The sequence below is a fragment of the Saccopteryx leptura genome, chromosome 1, assembly GCF_036850995.1.
Source record: "Saccopteryx leptura isolate mSacLep1 chromosome 1, mSacLep1_pri_phased_curated, whole genome shotgun sequence".
Lineage (NCBI taxonomy): Eukaryota > Metazoa > Chordata > Mammalia > Chiroptera > Emballonuridae > Saccopteryx > Saccopteryx leptura.
In genome coordinates, this window is record NC_089503.1 from 271020502 (window position 1) to 271035949 (window position 15448).

At 41.3% G+C, this 15448-nt stretch overlaps 1 protein-coding gene across 2 annotated transcripts; it reads left to right on the forward strand.

The window, feature by feature from the left end:
* The first annotated feature begins 284 nt into the window (after nucleotides 1-284).
* Nucleotides 285-15113, forward strand: MED21 (mediator complex subunit 21). 2 transcript variants are annotated; one of them, XM_066361116.1, is made up of 5 exons: nucleotides 317-369; nucleotides 8383-8535; nucleotides 13088-13202; nucleotides 13764-13864; nucleotides 14642-15113. In XM_066361116.1, exons 2-5 carry the CDS (start codon nucleotides 8485-8487, stop codon nucleotides 14816-14818), a joined length of 444 nt encoding a protein of 147 aa, XP_066217213.1. In that variant the 5' UTR covers nucleotides 317-369; nucleotides 8383-8484; the 3' UTR covers nucleotides 14819-15113. The 2 variants fall into 2 exon arrangements, with proteins under 2 accessions (XP_066217214.1, XP_066217213.1); XM_066361117.1 differs by lacking the exon at nucleotides 8383-8535 and having other exon boundaries at nucleotides 285-369.
* Nucleotides 15114-15448: the final 335 nt, after the last annotated feature.

Below are 15448 nucleotides of genomic sequence, written 5' to 3' on the forward strand. Positions count from 1 at the left end.
AAGGGGAAATTCAAGTTGAAAAACATCATAATTTAACAATCTCCATAAAGTGTTTAATACCTAGAAGCCTGGTACGTTAGCTCCAAAAGCCAGTGGACCCCAGAGAGTCCCCAAGTTATTCAAAATAGCCCCAACGGAGACTTTTCCCAGGTGGATCTACCTAAGTCAAGTGAACCTCGGTGAAGTCCCACCCTCTCTTTGAAAGAGTGAAGTTGTGCTTGACTCCACCCCTTGCAAGAACACAGCACTGTGATTGGCCATGACGCATAATGCCGCCCAATCGTGTACGAGCAGCCGCTTGAGTGTCCTTTTGCTTAAGGGAGAAACATGGCGGATCGGCTCACGCAGCTGCAGGACGCCGTGAACTCGGTGAGCAATTTCACTCGATTGATGTCTGTCTTCCTCTTGACTGAGGTAAAAGCCAGGGAGGAAAAGGGGCTCCAGCGCCGAGAGCCGAAAGTGAGGAGCCCGCTGAAACAGGGCTTTAGCACAAAGCGGTCGGCCGGCGGGAGGCGTCGCCGCGTCCTCGGAGGTCTCAGGCGGCTGCCGGGCGGTGCGGAAGCTGCTGGAGGGAGCGGCCTCTTTGCTCTGCGAAGGGGAGACCCTCCATCCCGACTCGAGTTTCACCGCCCTGACCTGTTCTCTGGGTACAGGCTTATTTTGTCGGGGATGCTCGTAGGATCTCTTCTCGTTCGGGAGGAGGGGAGAAGCAGCAGAAGCGCCCCCCTCCCATATTATTTATGTGAACCTGCGGAGTAGAGCCTGTGCTTTTGATGATTGATCTTTGCCATTAGTTGTTAGCTCAGAGTATCCTTCGCCAAAACTTTCATGTTGGTGCAGGAGTGATGGTGAATTTAGTTTCATCTTGGTACCTATAGATCAGGGTCTCGTTCCATCTCCATCATAAATCAGTTGGGGAAAATGGTAGTGCATTTTTCTAATCCTCGTATATTTCCATTTCACCAAAAGTCCATTTCCTATTAAAGGGCATATCTTATAAGTAGCCCTACCCCTTACTTTGATCCTTCTGATTATTTTTCCTGTTATACCTAGGTGGAATGTATATGCAAAGCGTAGGATTCATGTACTTACTACCATTAACAGTGAAATAGTTTTCTGTTGATAGTTATATTTCTCAATGTCGTTCTATTTTTACTTGGATATCCCAGGTAAGATGCCTATAGAGAGAGAATATGTTACTGGAAAGTGTAGGTACCTGGTCCCTTGCCAGTTTTTTTCACACTGTATACTACTCATAAGTTGTCATTCTTGTTATTACATCAGTTTTTGTATTCTTGAATGTGGATCAATTTGTGATAAACTGATCTACTTGGTGTGCTTACAAAAGACCTTTTGAGGTTGAAAAGTCCAGTTCCTAATGTTATAAAGTACCGCACCCCAGGTTCTGAAAGACACTATACCTCATTTCACTGAGTTCACGTAGAGACACCCAGTCCAGATGAATTTTGAAGAGTTTTATTAGAGGAGGAGATTTATTAATATGCCGACCACATATGGCTAACAGGGGGCATCTGCAAGCCCAAATCCTGCAGTGCAAAAAATAGTTCAGGGGCTGTTTATATACCCTTGATGGAGGTGAGGGGGGGAGCACGATACATTGGTACGAGCTGGCAACATTTGTTTAGGGGATACACAGAAATATTAAGATTTTCAAGATAACACAATCAAAAAATGTTTACAAATCTCTCAGGGTTCATCTTCCCTCACTAGCCTAGAGGTATTTTACCCACAAGATTCCAGGGAGGGGGAGGAACTACAATCAATGCAAGGTGGTGTGTAAATTTTGCCTCCTATTGAAAGAGAAGAAGTTTCTAGGTTAACCTTTATTTTAGATTTAAAACTGAATGACCTATTGTTCTTGCAGGCCAGAAACTTCTACATTATTCTCCCTCCCCTCCCTAATTGAGGGACAGGAAAGCCTGATAGGAAAGGCTGACCTTTCCTCCCAGAATATCAATATCAATTTTCGGCTTTTGGTACCTTACGACATCCACACTGGTTTTATTTCTTAAGTCAAATCCTTGACTTAATTTACTGAGGAGTATGAGGCTGTTGTTTAGGGATATTAATTTATAATATATAACATATTTAATAGCATTAATAGTATTATAGTTTATTAAACAAATATTGACTAATTTCTTAGGGATTGTACAATTTTTTTGCAATTTATATAAAACTAATTGGTTTTTGTAACAATTTACCTTTTTATTTATTTATTTTTTTCATTTTTCCGAAGCTGGAAACAGGGAGGCAGTCAGACAAACTCCCGCATGCGCCTGACCGGAATCCACCCGGCACGGCCACCAGGGGCGATGCTCTGCCCCTCCGGGGCATCGCTCTGTTGCAACCAGAGCCACTCCAGCGCCTGGGGCAGAGGCCAAGGAGCCATCCCCAGCGCCCGGGCCATCTTTGCTCCAATGGAGCCTCGGCTGCGGGAGGGGAAGAGAGAGACAGAGAGGAAGGAGAGGGGGAGGGGTGGAGAAGCAGATGGGCGCTTCTCCTGTGTGCCCTGGGAATCGAACCCGGGACTTCTGCACACCAGGCCGATGCTCTACCACTGAGCCAACCGGCCAGGGCCATGTCACAAATGTTCTTAACATGTTAATGTAATTTCACTAAGTCTGAGAAATTTTTTTTTTTTTTTACAGAGAGTCAGAGAGAGGGATAGATAGGGACAGACACACAAGAACGGAGAGGGATGAGAAGCATCAATCATCAGTTTTTCGTTGCGACACCTTAGTTGTTCATTGATTGCTTTCTCATATGTGCCTTGACCGTGGGCCTTCAGCAAGCTAAGTAACCCCTTGCTCGAGCCAGTGACCTTGGATCCAAGCTGGTGAGCTTTGCTCAAACCAGATGAGCCTGCGCTCAAGCTGGCGACCTCGAGGTCTCGAACCTGGGTCCTCCGCATCCCAATCCGATGCTCTATCCACTGCGCAACCACCTGATCAGGCTGAGAAATGTTTTAAAGAACAGGAGTTACATATATTCAGGAAAAGTCCACAGGCATTGGAGTTGTGGTCACATTTCAATACTTTGCAGCTAGAGTTTAAGTCCTAGTGACCACTGCTTTTAGCTGGAATTAGAAGTAGGTCCCAGCCTACAGTAGGCATGGGGCATTGAGACAAGAGGAATAAAGGAGACACTATACATTAAATAAAGCAATAAAATCAGACTGTCAATACCCACAGTAGAGATCTTTGAGGGATAAATAAAACTCAAATATTCAGGCAAGGCATAGTAAATTGCCCTTGTGTTTTTAAGAAATGAGCTCAGTTCACTTGCTATTTGGAAGAAATACCTTAGGCTCGTGAATCATGTCGTGAGATGGGGCCAATGACTGGCTTTGGCACCTTTTAGCCTTCAGTGGCAATTCCCAGTATGTTGGGCAAGGTCAGGTCACAGGTAGCTGAAGCAGGGCTAGAAGAGACTGAACCCTCCCTCTGTGGAGCAAGGGAGCAGCTTACCTCTCATGTCCCTCTTTCCACAGCAAAGACATGTTCCTTCGTGGGGCCGAGAAGCCTGGTAGGCTTCAGTTCAATGACTTTTTTTTCACTTTTGATGTAAGGCCCTGATGGAATCCTATGAAGCCCTTTTTGAGTGCTAGAGCCTTTAGAGCAGGGGTCCCCAAACTTTTTACACAGGGGGCCAGTTCACTGTCCCTCAGACTGTTGGAGGGCTGGACTATAAAAAAAACTATGAACTAATCCCTATGCACACTACACATATCTTATTTTAAAGTAAAAAAACAAAACGGGAACAAATACAATATTTAAAATAAAGAACAAGTAAATTTAAATCAACAAACTGACCAGTATTTCAATGGGAACTATGCTCCTCTCACTGACCACCAATAAAAGAGGTGCCCCTTCCAGAAGCGCGGCGGGGGCCAGATAAACGGCCTCAGGGGGCCACATGCAGCCCGTGGGCCGTAGTTTGGGGACCCCTGCTTTAGAGCATATGCCAAAAGCTGGTATTTCCTGATTTTTTTTTTTTTTTACAGGGACAGAGTCAGAGAGAGGGATAGGGACAGACAGGAACAGAGAGAGATGAGAAGCATCAATCATCAGTTTTTTATTGCGACACCTTAGTTCATTGATTGCTTTCTCATATGTGCCTTGACTGCGGGCCTTCAGCAGACCAAGTAACCCCTTGCTCGAGCCAGCAACCTTGGGTTCAAGCTGATAGGCTTTTCCTCAAACCAGATGAGCCCGCACTCAAGCTGGCGACCTCGGGGTCTCGAACTTGGGTCCTCCGCATCCCAGTCTGACGCTCTATCCACTGCGCCACCGCCTGGTCAGACTCCTGATTTCTTTTGGGCCTTATTTGCCTTTTCTGTTACTACCTTGGCTATTTATAGACCTTAAAAGCCATGCTCAGAAGATTTCACTGAGGGGCTTGAGAGCCCTTTTTGTCTATATAAACTCCTGGAAAAGGACAAAACAGCATTAGTAGTTAGATTAAATTAAGAAGAACAAGTTTTTGGTGCCTTTTTTAGAATTCCAGAGTCTCTTCGCTGTTGAATAATTCAGCACATTAGCATTCAAAATAAATTTCAACAATATTGTTTCAAAATGATAACAAACTAAACATTATGTAAAAAGACATTATTAACAACTCCTAATATTTAAACTAAGATTCCAATATTACGGGGCTATAAAACAGCAAATAAAAGAATTAACAAAAGGTCTTTTAAATAACACATATATTTTAGTATGGAAAATACTTTTATATAATAAGGAATTTTTGGTATAAACTATTCAGCTGGCAAAGAGATATTAACTTTCTTTTTTATGAGGGGTGGGGTTGATGCCTGAGGGAGAAGCAGACACCAAGAACTGAGAACTTGCTGCTTTTACCCTTTTTTTTCCCTGTAGTTTGTCCTGTATCCAAGCCTCTTAGCAAGACAATGGGGCTTCTCTCTGGCACAGCGGTCAGGAACCTTTTTGGCTGAGAGAGCCATGAACGCCACACATTTTAAAATGTAATTCCGTGAGAGCCATACAACGACCCGTGTACTTTACGCATTATCCAATAAAAATTTGGTGTTGTCCCAGAGGACAGCTGTGATTGGCTCCAGCCACCCGCAACCATGAACATGAGCGGTAGGAAATGAAAGAATTGTAATACATGAGAATGTTTTATATTTTTAACATTTTTTTTTATTAAAGATTTGTCTGCAAGCCAGATGCAGCCATCATAAGAGCCACATCTGGCTCGCGAGCCGTAGGTTCCCGACCCCTGCCCTAGCAGGACTCGAATCAATTTGCCATTTGTAAATTAACTGCCTTGTTTTGAGCAGCTAAATATAATTTTCACAAAATTACTTACTTCCCACTGGTGAGTTGCTTTAGCCTATATGAGGTTTCCAGTTTTTCCTGCAATTTCCTGAATATTCTTTTTACAGTTTTATTATGGCTAATGTAGCAGGTCTTCTTTATGAACTCCATGTCTTCTAAGTAACTAAAAGACTTGGAGAGACTCCAACACCCTTTCCCCCCACGGGAGAGTGTTGGAACTTTTTTTCATTTTTATACCAGTGGGGGCAATAAGCCATTATTCCCAACACATGGAGAGTTTATTTTTAATTTTATTCCCTATAATTCTATTATTTATGATTCTATTACTCTTTTTGGAGTTGCAATTTAATTTAAGAAACTACCAATTAACTAGTATGGTCCACATCTATGGTTTGTTAATTTTTAAATTCCTTTTTTTTCTTTATGATTTTTCTAAAGCAAAGTTTTAATTTTTAATATTATCCTTACCTTGTAATTTCTAAATGGGCAAAACCTTTTTTGGTTAGTGGATATTTGAAACTAATTTCTATTCTATATTTTAGTTATTTTATTCTTACTAATTGTTTTTTTCTGTAGTTTTACACACAGCAGGCTGAATTTTTTTTTTTCTTCTTTTTTTTGTATTTTTCTGAAGCTGGAAATGGGGAGAGACAGTCAAACAGACTCCCGCATGCACCCGACTGGGGATCCACCCAGCATGCCCACCAGGGGGCGATGCTCTGCCCCTGTGGGGCGTAGCTCTGTCAGGACCAGAGCCACTCTAGCGCCTGGGGCAGAGGCCAAGGAGCCATCCCCAGCGCCCGGGCCATCTTTGCTCCAATGGAACCTTGCTGCGGAAGAGGAAGAGAGAGACAGAGAGGAAGGAGAGGGGAGGGGTGGAGAAGCAGATGGGTGCTTCTCCTGTGTGCCCTGGCCGGGAATCGAACCCGGGACTTCTGCACGCCAGGCTGATGCTCTACCACTGAGCCAAAGCAGGCTGAATTTTAACCTAACCGTGTGCCTGGAGGCAGTGGGCTGTTTATTGTTTGTCTTCTGCTCGGGTGCAGCACAACAAGCAGAGACCCGAGAAGGGCGGAGAGGGGAGGGGGCATATGTAGGTTTGTTTCCCTCAGCTCCTCTCGTTGCCGCTTGGTTTTTCTTGCACTCAAACTGCTTACTTGTTAGTCCTTTTGTTACAGAGTTTGGAGAAACCCTTTCAATTTGTGGGCTCCACTTCTCTTTCATTTAAATCGCTTGCTTGCCAGCCCTTTCTGTATTGAGCAAGCTTTTAAGCCACTGTGGTGGATTCATTGTTAAATGTAGCTACTGATCAATGTATGGAAATTGATCGGGACAACCTGGGTTACCAATTACTATATTCCAGACTGTCCTTATTATCCAGGGATTAGAATTCCCAGTTGCTATTACTTATTACAAAACTGAAACTTGCTTCAGGAGAATCTAAGAATTAGTGCACCGATAAAACAAAAATATAAGACAGATAGTTAACTAGCACCCAGAATAAAAGTATTTGACTATAGAGATAGTAATTATTACACAAGACAAGGGGAAGAGGCCAACCGAAGAGAATGATTTTTCCTTTCAGGCACCCTGAAGGTAGATTTTTGAGAACAGAGAAAGTCACTTAACATAGCTTTTAGTCAGAAGCTTGCAATTTTGACATAAAAGACTTAAACAGACATTTAAACATTGAACAAAGGACTATACACAACCAATGCACGACTATTTCAATTAAATAATACCGGATAATTTGATAAACAGACAAAGCCTCATAGATGAGGGAAGAGCTCCCCTTGTGGCCTCTTAGGTGCACGCAGGTCGCGGCACCAGATTTCTTAACCAGGGGTTTTAGAAACAGAAACATTAAAATAAAGACTGCTCGGCCCTGGCCGGTTGGTTGGCTTAGCGGTAGAGCGTCGGCCTGGCGTGCGGGGGACCCGGGTTCGATTCCCAGCCAGGGCACATAGGAGAAGCACCCATTTGCTTCTCCACCCCCCCCCCTTCCTCTCTGTCTCTCTCTTCCCCTCCCGCAGCCAAGGCTCCATTGGTGCAAAGATGGCCCGGGCGCTGGTGATGGCTCCTTGGCCTCTGCCTCAGGCGCTAGAGTGGCTCTGGTCCCGGCAGAGCGACCCCCTGGAGGGGCAGAGCATCGCCCCCTGGTGGGCAGAGCATTGCCCCTGGTGGGCATGCCGGGTGGATCCCGGTTGGGCGCATGCGGGGAGTCTGTCTGACTGTCTCTCCCCGTTTCCAGCTTCAGAAAAATACAAAAAAAAAAAAAAAGACTGCTCTCCTCTCCCTCTCTCCTTTCTAAAGTGAATAAATAAAAATAAATCTCTCTAAAATAAAGACTGAGATCTTGACTGTGAAGCCAGTAGGCACGGCCACCATCACAGCAGCCTGGCCCATTCAGGTTTGCATTGGATTCGGACAGTCGGTAAAGAAACAACAGAGTCAAAAGCTGGTGGGCCATCATCTTTAATTCTAGCTTGCACCCGGCGGGCAAGTAAAAACACACACTGGGCTCCAAAACCCACTCGTTCAGTGCTCACAAAGCTACTGACTTATCCGAGTTTCCTAGAATCAAAGGTTTCTAGCTCACCAGACTTATTCACCTCTGTTCCCCATCTCCTTCCTTCTCCCTGCACAAACTCTGCACAAACTGGCTTCTCACTCAGCACTCCACCATCTTGGCTGCTTCTCCTGGCTTCCTCCACGTGGCCTCTCTCTGCTCTCTGCTGTCTCCTCTAATGCTAATCTCAGGAACCAAGAGAGCAAGCTCTCATTCTGCCCGCATTTTATAGTTTAGAAATCAAAACCTTTAATCCAATATACAAAATAGGGAAGTCTCTAGTAGAAAGTCACTTATCTGGGGCATGATGGGATTGCACCACCCCACATCAAAAAGGGTGGGAAAGGCTTAGTCTTAAAGCCAAGCCCCAGGCCTAAAACCAATGCCCACAGCCCGTCCCCAACACACATTAATATTACCTGGGCGACGGGCTTCCATGTGGGCAGCGCCATCTTTTCTTTAAGTTATTTATTTGTTTTTTATTCATTTTAGAGAGGAGAGAGAAGGGGGAGGAGCAGGAAGGATCAACTCCTATATGTGCCTTGACCAGGCAAGCCCAGGGTTTTGAACAGGCAACCTCAGCAGTCCAGGTCGATGCTGTATCCTCTGTGCCACCACAGGTCAGGCAGCACCATCTTTAACAAAGTGAGCATAATATATTTTATCTGCCCAACATTGACAAACACAGATGTCTCTTGGAAGTCTTGCGTTGAGATTAATCCAGGTTAGCTCAGCCTCCACTGATTCAGTGCGATGCAAGACTGACTAATCCTGGATGGACTGAACCTCCATTAGCCTTCCTAGAGATAGACACATCGTCCCCACTTCTGGCATTTTACCGAAAGCCTCATCTAGATACCTCTGGAAGTCCTGGGCAGGATGAAGTCTCCACTAGTACCTCTCTTAGAGAAACAGATATCCCCAAGAACCTCAAGCAGGACCCAATCCCACTAGTCATCCTTCCAGAGTATAACTAGAAGTCCCTCTCCTAGCAAAACCCAAAGCGGGACCACTAAAACTCTCCACTGAAGTCTCGGTCTTGGAGAGCCTGCGGGAACTTATGACCACGCCTGGTCTGTTTTGTGGCAGATCCAGTTCAAAACATAAAGACTAGTAACAATCAGCAAAACAGTTTTGAAAGCCCTATTTACTTCCACTGGGGTTCCACATTCCCAGAGTCACAATTCAGCAAAGCCCCCAAATTCACTTTACCTACATTCTAGTCCGACACAGACTACAAACTAGTTACAACTCTGCTACCACCCACCATGAAAGCTGGAACACCCACTAGTGGGCAGGAGGGACCAGGTTGACCAGCACTGCAAAAGTGGGTGGTTTTTATAAAAAGGTTCACCATCACGGGTTTAAGGGATACACAGAAATATTAAGACTTTCAAGGTGCCTGACCTGTGGTGGTGTAGTGGATAAAGCATTGACATGGAACGCTGAAGTCGCTGGTTCAAAACTGCACTGTGGTCAAAGCACATATGGGAGTTGATGCTTCCTGCTCTTCCCCATCTCTCTCTCTCTCTCTCTCTCTCTCTCTCCCCCCCTCTGTAAAATTTATAAATAATAAATATTAAAAAAAAAAAAGACTTTCAAGGTAACACAAAGATGTTTACAAATCTCTCAGGGTTCATCTTCCCTCACTAGCCTAGAGGTATTTTACCCTCAAGATTCCAGGAAGGGGGAGGAACTACAATCAATGCAAGGCGGTATTTAAATTCTGCCTCCTATTGAAAGTAGTTTCTTGGTTAACCTTTATTTTAGATTTAAAACTAAATGACCCATTGTTCTTGTAAGCCAGAAACTTCTACGTTCTTCTCCCTCCCCTCCCTAAGGAGGGACGGGACAGGAAAGCCTGATAGGAAAGCCTGACCTTTCCTCCCAGAATATTAATATCAATTTTCAGTTTTTGGTACCTTACAACACTAAATGTTGATGAATTCACCAAGATAAATTCTACCTAGTGGTGATTTTCCTGGGCTGCCAGCCAACCTCCCTCAGGAAGATACTCCTTTGAGGTTTTACAAAATCCAATCATAATGGTGCTGCTGGGTAGAAATGTTATTTAAGGGAAATGTTGCTTACTCATACCTGTCTTGTAGCCAGAAAAGGAGCAAAACCAAAGTGAATTTGGCCTTCACTCCAAGGTAGGCATGCTCATCATTGGATTTTGGAGAGAAGCTTCTAGGTTTACTACTATGAGTGCCTACTGTGTATTTAAACACTGTCGTGTTTACAGAGAGATACTCCTTAAGGAGTTCACAGTCTGATTTGAAAAATATCATATATTCAGGAGACAGTTAGTGCAAAAGCAGTATGTGCTTAGGGAGTTATGAGTCAACTATTTTCAGCTTTAAGTGCTGAAGTAAATTGGAATATAGTCATGAACTAAAAAAGAGGGAATCTTCTTAGCATTTATCTGAATTGTAATTCTTTTGTAAAATTATTAATTTTTTGTTTTTAATAATGAGCTTTATATATAGCTATATATTTTTATAAAAAATGTTAAGCATATTATTATTTTTTTTTACAGAGACAGAGAGAGTCAGAGAGAGGGATAGACAGCGACAAACAGGAACAGAGAGAGATGAGAAGCATCAATCATCAGTTTTTCGTTGTGACACCTTAGTTGTTCATTGATTGCTTTATCATATGTGCCCTGATCGCAGGCCTTCAGCAGACGGAGTAACCCCTTGCTCGAGCTAGCGACCTTGGATCTAAGCTGGTGAGCTTTTTTGCTCAAACCAGATGAGGTCGCGCTCAAGCTGGTGACCTCGGGGTGTCTAACCTGGGTCCTCTGCATCCCAGTCCGACGCTCTATCCACTGCGCCACCGCCTGGTTAGACCAAGCATATTATTTTTTAAAAGTTACTCATAATTCCACCAAGATAATATTTGTTTTACCCTCAGAACTCCTTAAGGGTAGAAACTGTCTAGTTGACGATATCTCTGTAATGTTTATGCCTATACAGTGCATGTCATAAAGTTGATTTTCAATAAATATTTGTTGAATAAATGGATCTTGAGAGCTTTTGAAGGACAGAGCAGTTAGCCACTGTGTTGAATATTTCTTTTGTTTTTTCTATTCCTTATAACAATGCTGTACTGTGAGAATATTGCCAGTTTAAAAATAAAAAGACTTAAGTTACAAAAAACAGAATCAGAATTGACATTTGTAAGCTTCTGAACACTTACTACTGCTCTATTATATTTGCAAAATGTGAGCAAAAGTAGTATAGTCAGGAATTAATTTATCACTAGTCAGGTATATATGAGGAGCAGTAGAAAGTGAATAAGTAGAATTGATTTAGATGATTGAAAGCTTTGAAACAGTCTAAAGCATTGGATATTTATTTTTTTATTTTAGCATTGGAGATTTATCTTTTGTGGTTTTTTTTAGAAAGTTTTCTTTTGAGTTTAGTTTTTAAAGCATAGCTTTTTTTTGTTTTTTAATTTTTCTTTTTTATTAATTTTTAGAGAGGAGAGAGAGAGAGAGAGAGAAGGGGGAGGGAGGAGCAGGAAGCATCAACTCCCATATGTGCCTTGACCAGGCAAGCCCAGGGTTTTGAACCAGCGACCTCAGCGTTCCAGGTCGACATTTTATCCCACTGTGCCACCACAAGTCAGGCTTGTGTGTTTTTTTTTTAAGTGAGAGGATGGGAGACAGAGACAGACTCCCACATGCATGGAGACTGGGATTCACCTGGCAAACCCCCTACAGGCAAGGTTTTGCCCATCTAGGCCATTGTTTGACAACTGAGCTAATTTCAGCACCTGAGGTGGAGGCTCCATGAAGCCATCCTCAACTCCTGGGGCCAACTCGCTGGAACCAATTGAGCCATGGCTGCAGGAAGGGGAGCGAGAAAGGTGGAGAAGCAGATGGTCGCTTTTCCTGTGTTCCTCCACCAGGAATTGAACCGGAGACATCCATATGCCCAGCCGACTCTACCACTGAGCAAGCCAGCCAGGGCCTGGAGATTTATCTTTTAAAATATTTTATTTTTATTGATTTTAGAAAGAGGAACTGGCAGAGGGGAGAAACATCAATTTATTTTTCCACTTATTTATACATTCATTGGTTAATTCTTGTATATGCCCTGACCAGGGATCAAACTCACAACCTTGGCACTTTGGGATGACACTTTAGCCAATTGAACTGCCAGGCGAGGGCCTGGAGGTTTATCTTGAAAGATCGTGCTGGCTGCGCTCAAAATTTTTGAGTGGAGTAAAATAACTTAGTGAACTGGAAAACAGTAAAGAAGCTAATTTAACTATTCTTATGTGAGATATTTGGTTGAACTAACAGCAATGATAGAAGGAAAAGAGAAAGATTTGTAGTATTAGCAGGATTTGAAGATGAAAGGAAAGTAAGAGTCTAAAGTTCTACTGGTTAACTAGGAGAATCCCAATACAAATTAGATGTTAAACAAAGAAAACAGTTGACTTTGAGTTCAGTCATTAAAATAATGGCAGAAGTTTATTGGAAATGCATATTCATTGATTAAAAATAAGGAATTGAGATTTGATGAGAGGTCAGGACTATTGGTAGAAGTTGGTGGGGAGACTAGGAGTCTTAAGTTTGGAGCTGGTGAGGAATTAGTATTCTAAATCTTCAAAACTGCTTAAGAAATACTTTGAGAGCACCAGGAGTTTGCAAACTTCGATCATGAAGAAAAACGTTTCTAAATACCAAGATGCTATCTTTTTCCCATTATTTCTTTAGACTGTAACTATGCTGGTCACAGAAAAAGGATCAATACTTTGTACATGAATTGCACATATTTTATTTACCCTGGACCCATACTTAGATACTTGCTGGTCAAATTTGCTTTTTCCCATTAGTACCCAACAAAAATCCTTACTTATATAAAAAAAAAATCCTTACTTGTGCTTGCAACAAGTATTGACATGTGTTTCTCTTGTCATCCTGTTACCTTGGGAAGGAAAGAAAGATGATTTTATATTTTATCTAACTGTTTCAAGTAGATTGCTACCAAACCTATTTTCTTTGCATGATTAAAACTTTTAGTCACTGTTAATAAATGGCTAAATTTTTTTCCTAAATTACTTTTTTCTGTTTTATTATGTTGCTGAAAGATCATTATAGAAACTTGTTGCCATTATCAGTAAAATTCTTAAGTTTGATAAATCCTTTCTAACTTGATAATCCTTTCTAATCTTTGGCCTCAAGCTTGCAGATCAGTTTTGTAATGCCATTGGCGTGTTGCAGCAATGTGGTCCTCCTGCCTCTTTTAGTAACATTCAGACAGCAGTTAACAAAGACCAGCCAGCTAATCCTACAGAAGGTAAACAGATTTTTTTGGCTTCCCTTAGTTTGACTCTGTTACTTGTCATCTTTTCAAATTAGATTTATTGAGAAATTCAGCTTATTGATGGCTTTCTAAAAATGTTATTGTTGTTTGAGAATATTACTGCAAGCTTTGTCATAAAGAAAATGAATTTGTTATAGTCAATTTGATATATCATTACATATATCACATAGTTAATTATGACATTACATGTCAAATAAGAGATTGTTACTTCTGTAGAAGAAAATTTGTATGAATTTAACTGAATTTTACTTCTGGGATCTTAGTAAGGAAGGCATCTCATTTACAGATCTTTTATTCAAGTCAACACCATATTATCCTAATAAATAATGTAGAATATGGTTAATTCCCAATTTGAGTTAATATTAAAGGTAATTCTCACTCATGTAATGAGATTGATGTGTTAAAATTAATCATTAGAGACCTACTATAGAAAAAGTTATATAATTTTTTCTGGTTTTATTAACTTAATGTTTAATTTCTATTTCTGAAAACTTGAGCTTCTCTAGTATCCTAATTAGTAGTATCTTTCTCCAGAATATGCCCAGCTTTTTGCAGCTCTGATTGCACGCACAGCAAAAGACATTGATGTTTTGATAGATTCCTTGCCAAGTGAAGAATCTACAGCTGCTTTACAGGTAAAAATCTCTTTTCCTTTGAGTACTCTGCCAATAGGGAATTTTGCATTAAAGGAGATAGATTATAATATAACTGTTTGTTATAATATTTTAAGTTTAAGATTAAATAAGTTTCATTCATTTTGAATTAGTGTAGTCTGTTAAAGATTGCACTGAATATGTACATATAGCTGTCCAGTTTTGAGTTATAAAGATATTTCCTATTTTCCTCAGTTTAGCTTCTTACCTAGCAAAGAATGAGAGGAGGGTGGCATTCTGCATCTGGTGTAGAATAATAGTGTCCAAGACCAGTGCGGAAGGGAGTCATATAAACATCTAGAGATCTCTAGTTGTATATTCATGGTGTTCTCTCTCTCTCTCCTTTCTAAAAGAAAAAAAAAAAAAGGCCTGACTTGTGGTGGTGCAGTGGATAAAGCATTGACCTGCAACACTGAGGGCGCTAGTTTAAAATCCTGGGCTTGCCTGATCAAGGCACATATGGGAGTTGATGCTTCCTGCTCCTCCCCACTTCTCTCTTTCTCTCTCTCTCTCCTCTCGTAAAAAAAAAAGAGAGAGAGAGAGAGAGAGAAACAAAATTCATGGTTTTAACGAATTCATACAGGGAAAACTTTTAATAGTTTCTTGATTTTAGAATCTTGCCACTGAAAGATCTACCACAATAGTTTCCTGTCATCTAGATTAAAAAGTAAATACTTCAGTGTCTTTCCTTCTCAGCTGTTGTTATTAATCTCCAAGTTTTCATTCCTCAAAAGAGTTTTAAATTTGTGTCTTACAAAGGCTGCGAGCTTGTATAAGCTAGAAGAAGAAAACCACGAAGCTGCTACATGTCTGGAGGATGTTGTTTATCGAGGGGACATGCTTCTGGAGAAGATACAAAGTGCACTTGCTGATATTGCGCAGTCACAGCTGAAGACAAGAAGTAGCACCCATAGCCAGTCTCTTCCAGACTCATAGTACTCATGTATACTGTGTGGATGAGAAAAGAACTGTTTGAATGCCATTAAGAGTTCTGCATCAAATTTAGATGTAAGCCTTACCAAGAGTTACAGAAACATTAAGCACTATAACACGTTATCTTTTTAGCTATTTTAATAGTTTTCTATTTTCACTCTTGATAAATTAGCCTGTAAAATTGTGATTGAACCAGCTTTAAACCATCATTATGTTATCATTTTTTATTATTTGAGTGAAATTGAGGCAGCTATTTGCATTAATGATTATAATATAATTAAACAGATGTACTATACAATTCTTTTGTGACATAATTTCTATATTTATTATTGTCGTCTTTTTACAGTCTTTTTACAAATAAAAACCCTCGAGCCAGAGGAGAGGTGGCTAAGTGCAGAGATACGGGCCGTTTCGGTTTCGGTGGCTATCCTTTAGACTCTTTGGAGGTAACATTATAGAAGTTTGGAGCTTGAGCAAGGAAAGTTTCTGAAACCCTGTTGCATTTAAGAAACAAAGAGAATTAGTGTGAATTAGGTCACTTTTATGGAAACTTTTTTTTTCAGAACTTCATAGCCATTTTACTTCATCTCTGTACTTGGTTCTATTAAGAAACCCTCTTCTCTGTCTATGGAA

Excerpts from the sequence above, each read along its gene's own strand:
- MED21 (XM_066361116.1), top strand. The coding sequence starts at position 8,485 with ATGCTGTATCCTCTGTGCCACCACAGGTCAGGCAGCACCATCTTTAAC. Across the intron at positions 8,536-13,087 it reads GCAGCACCATCTTTAACAAA|CTTGCAGATCAGTTTTGTAA; the intron begins GTGAGCATAATA and ends TTTGGCCTCAAG. Across the intron at positions 13,203-13,763 it reads GCCAGCTAATCCTACAGAAG|AATATGCCCAGCTTTTTGCA; the intron begins GTAAACAGATTT and ends ATCTTTCTCCAG.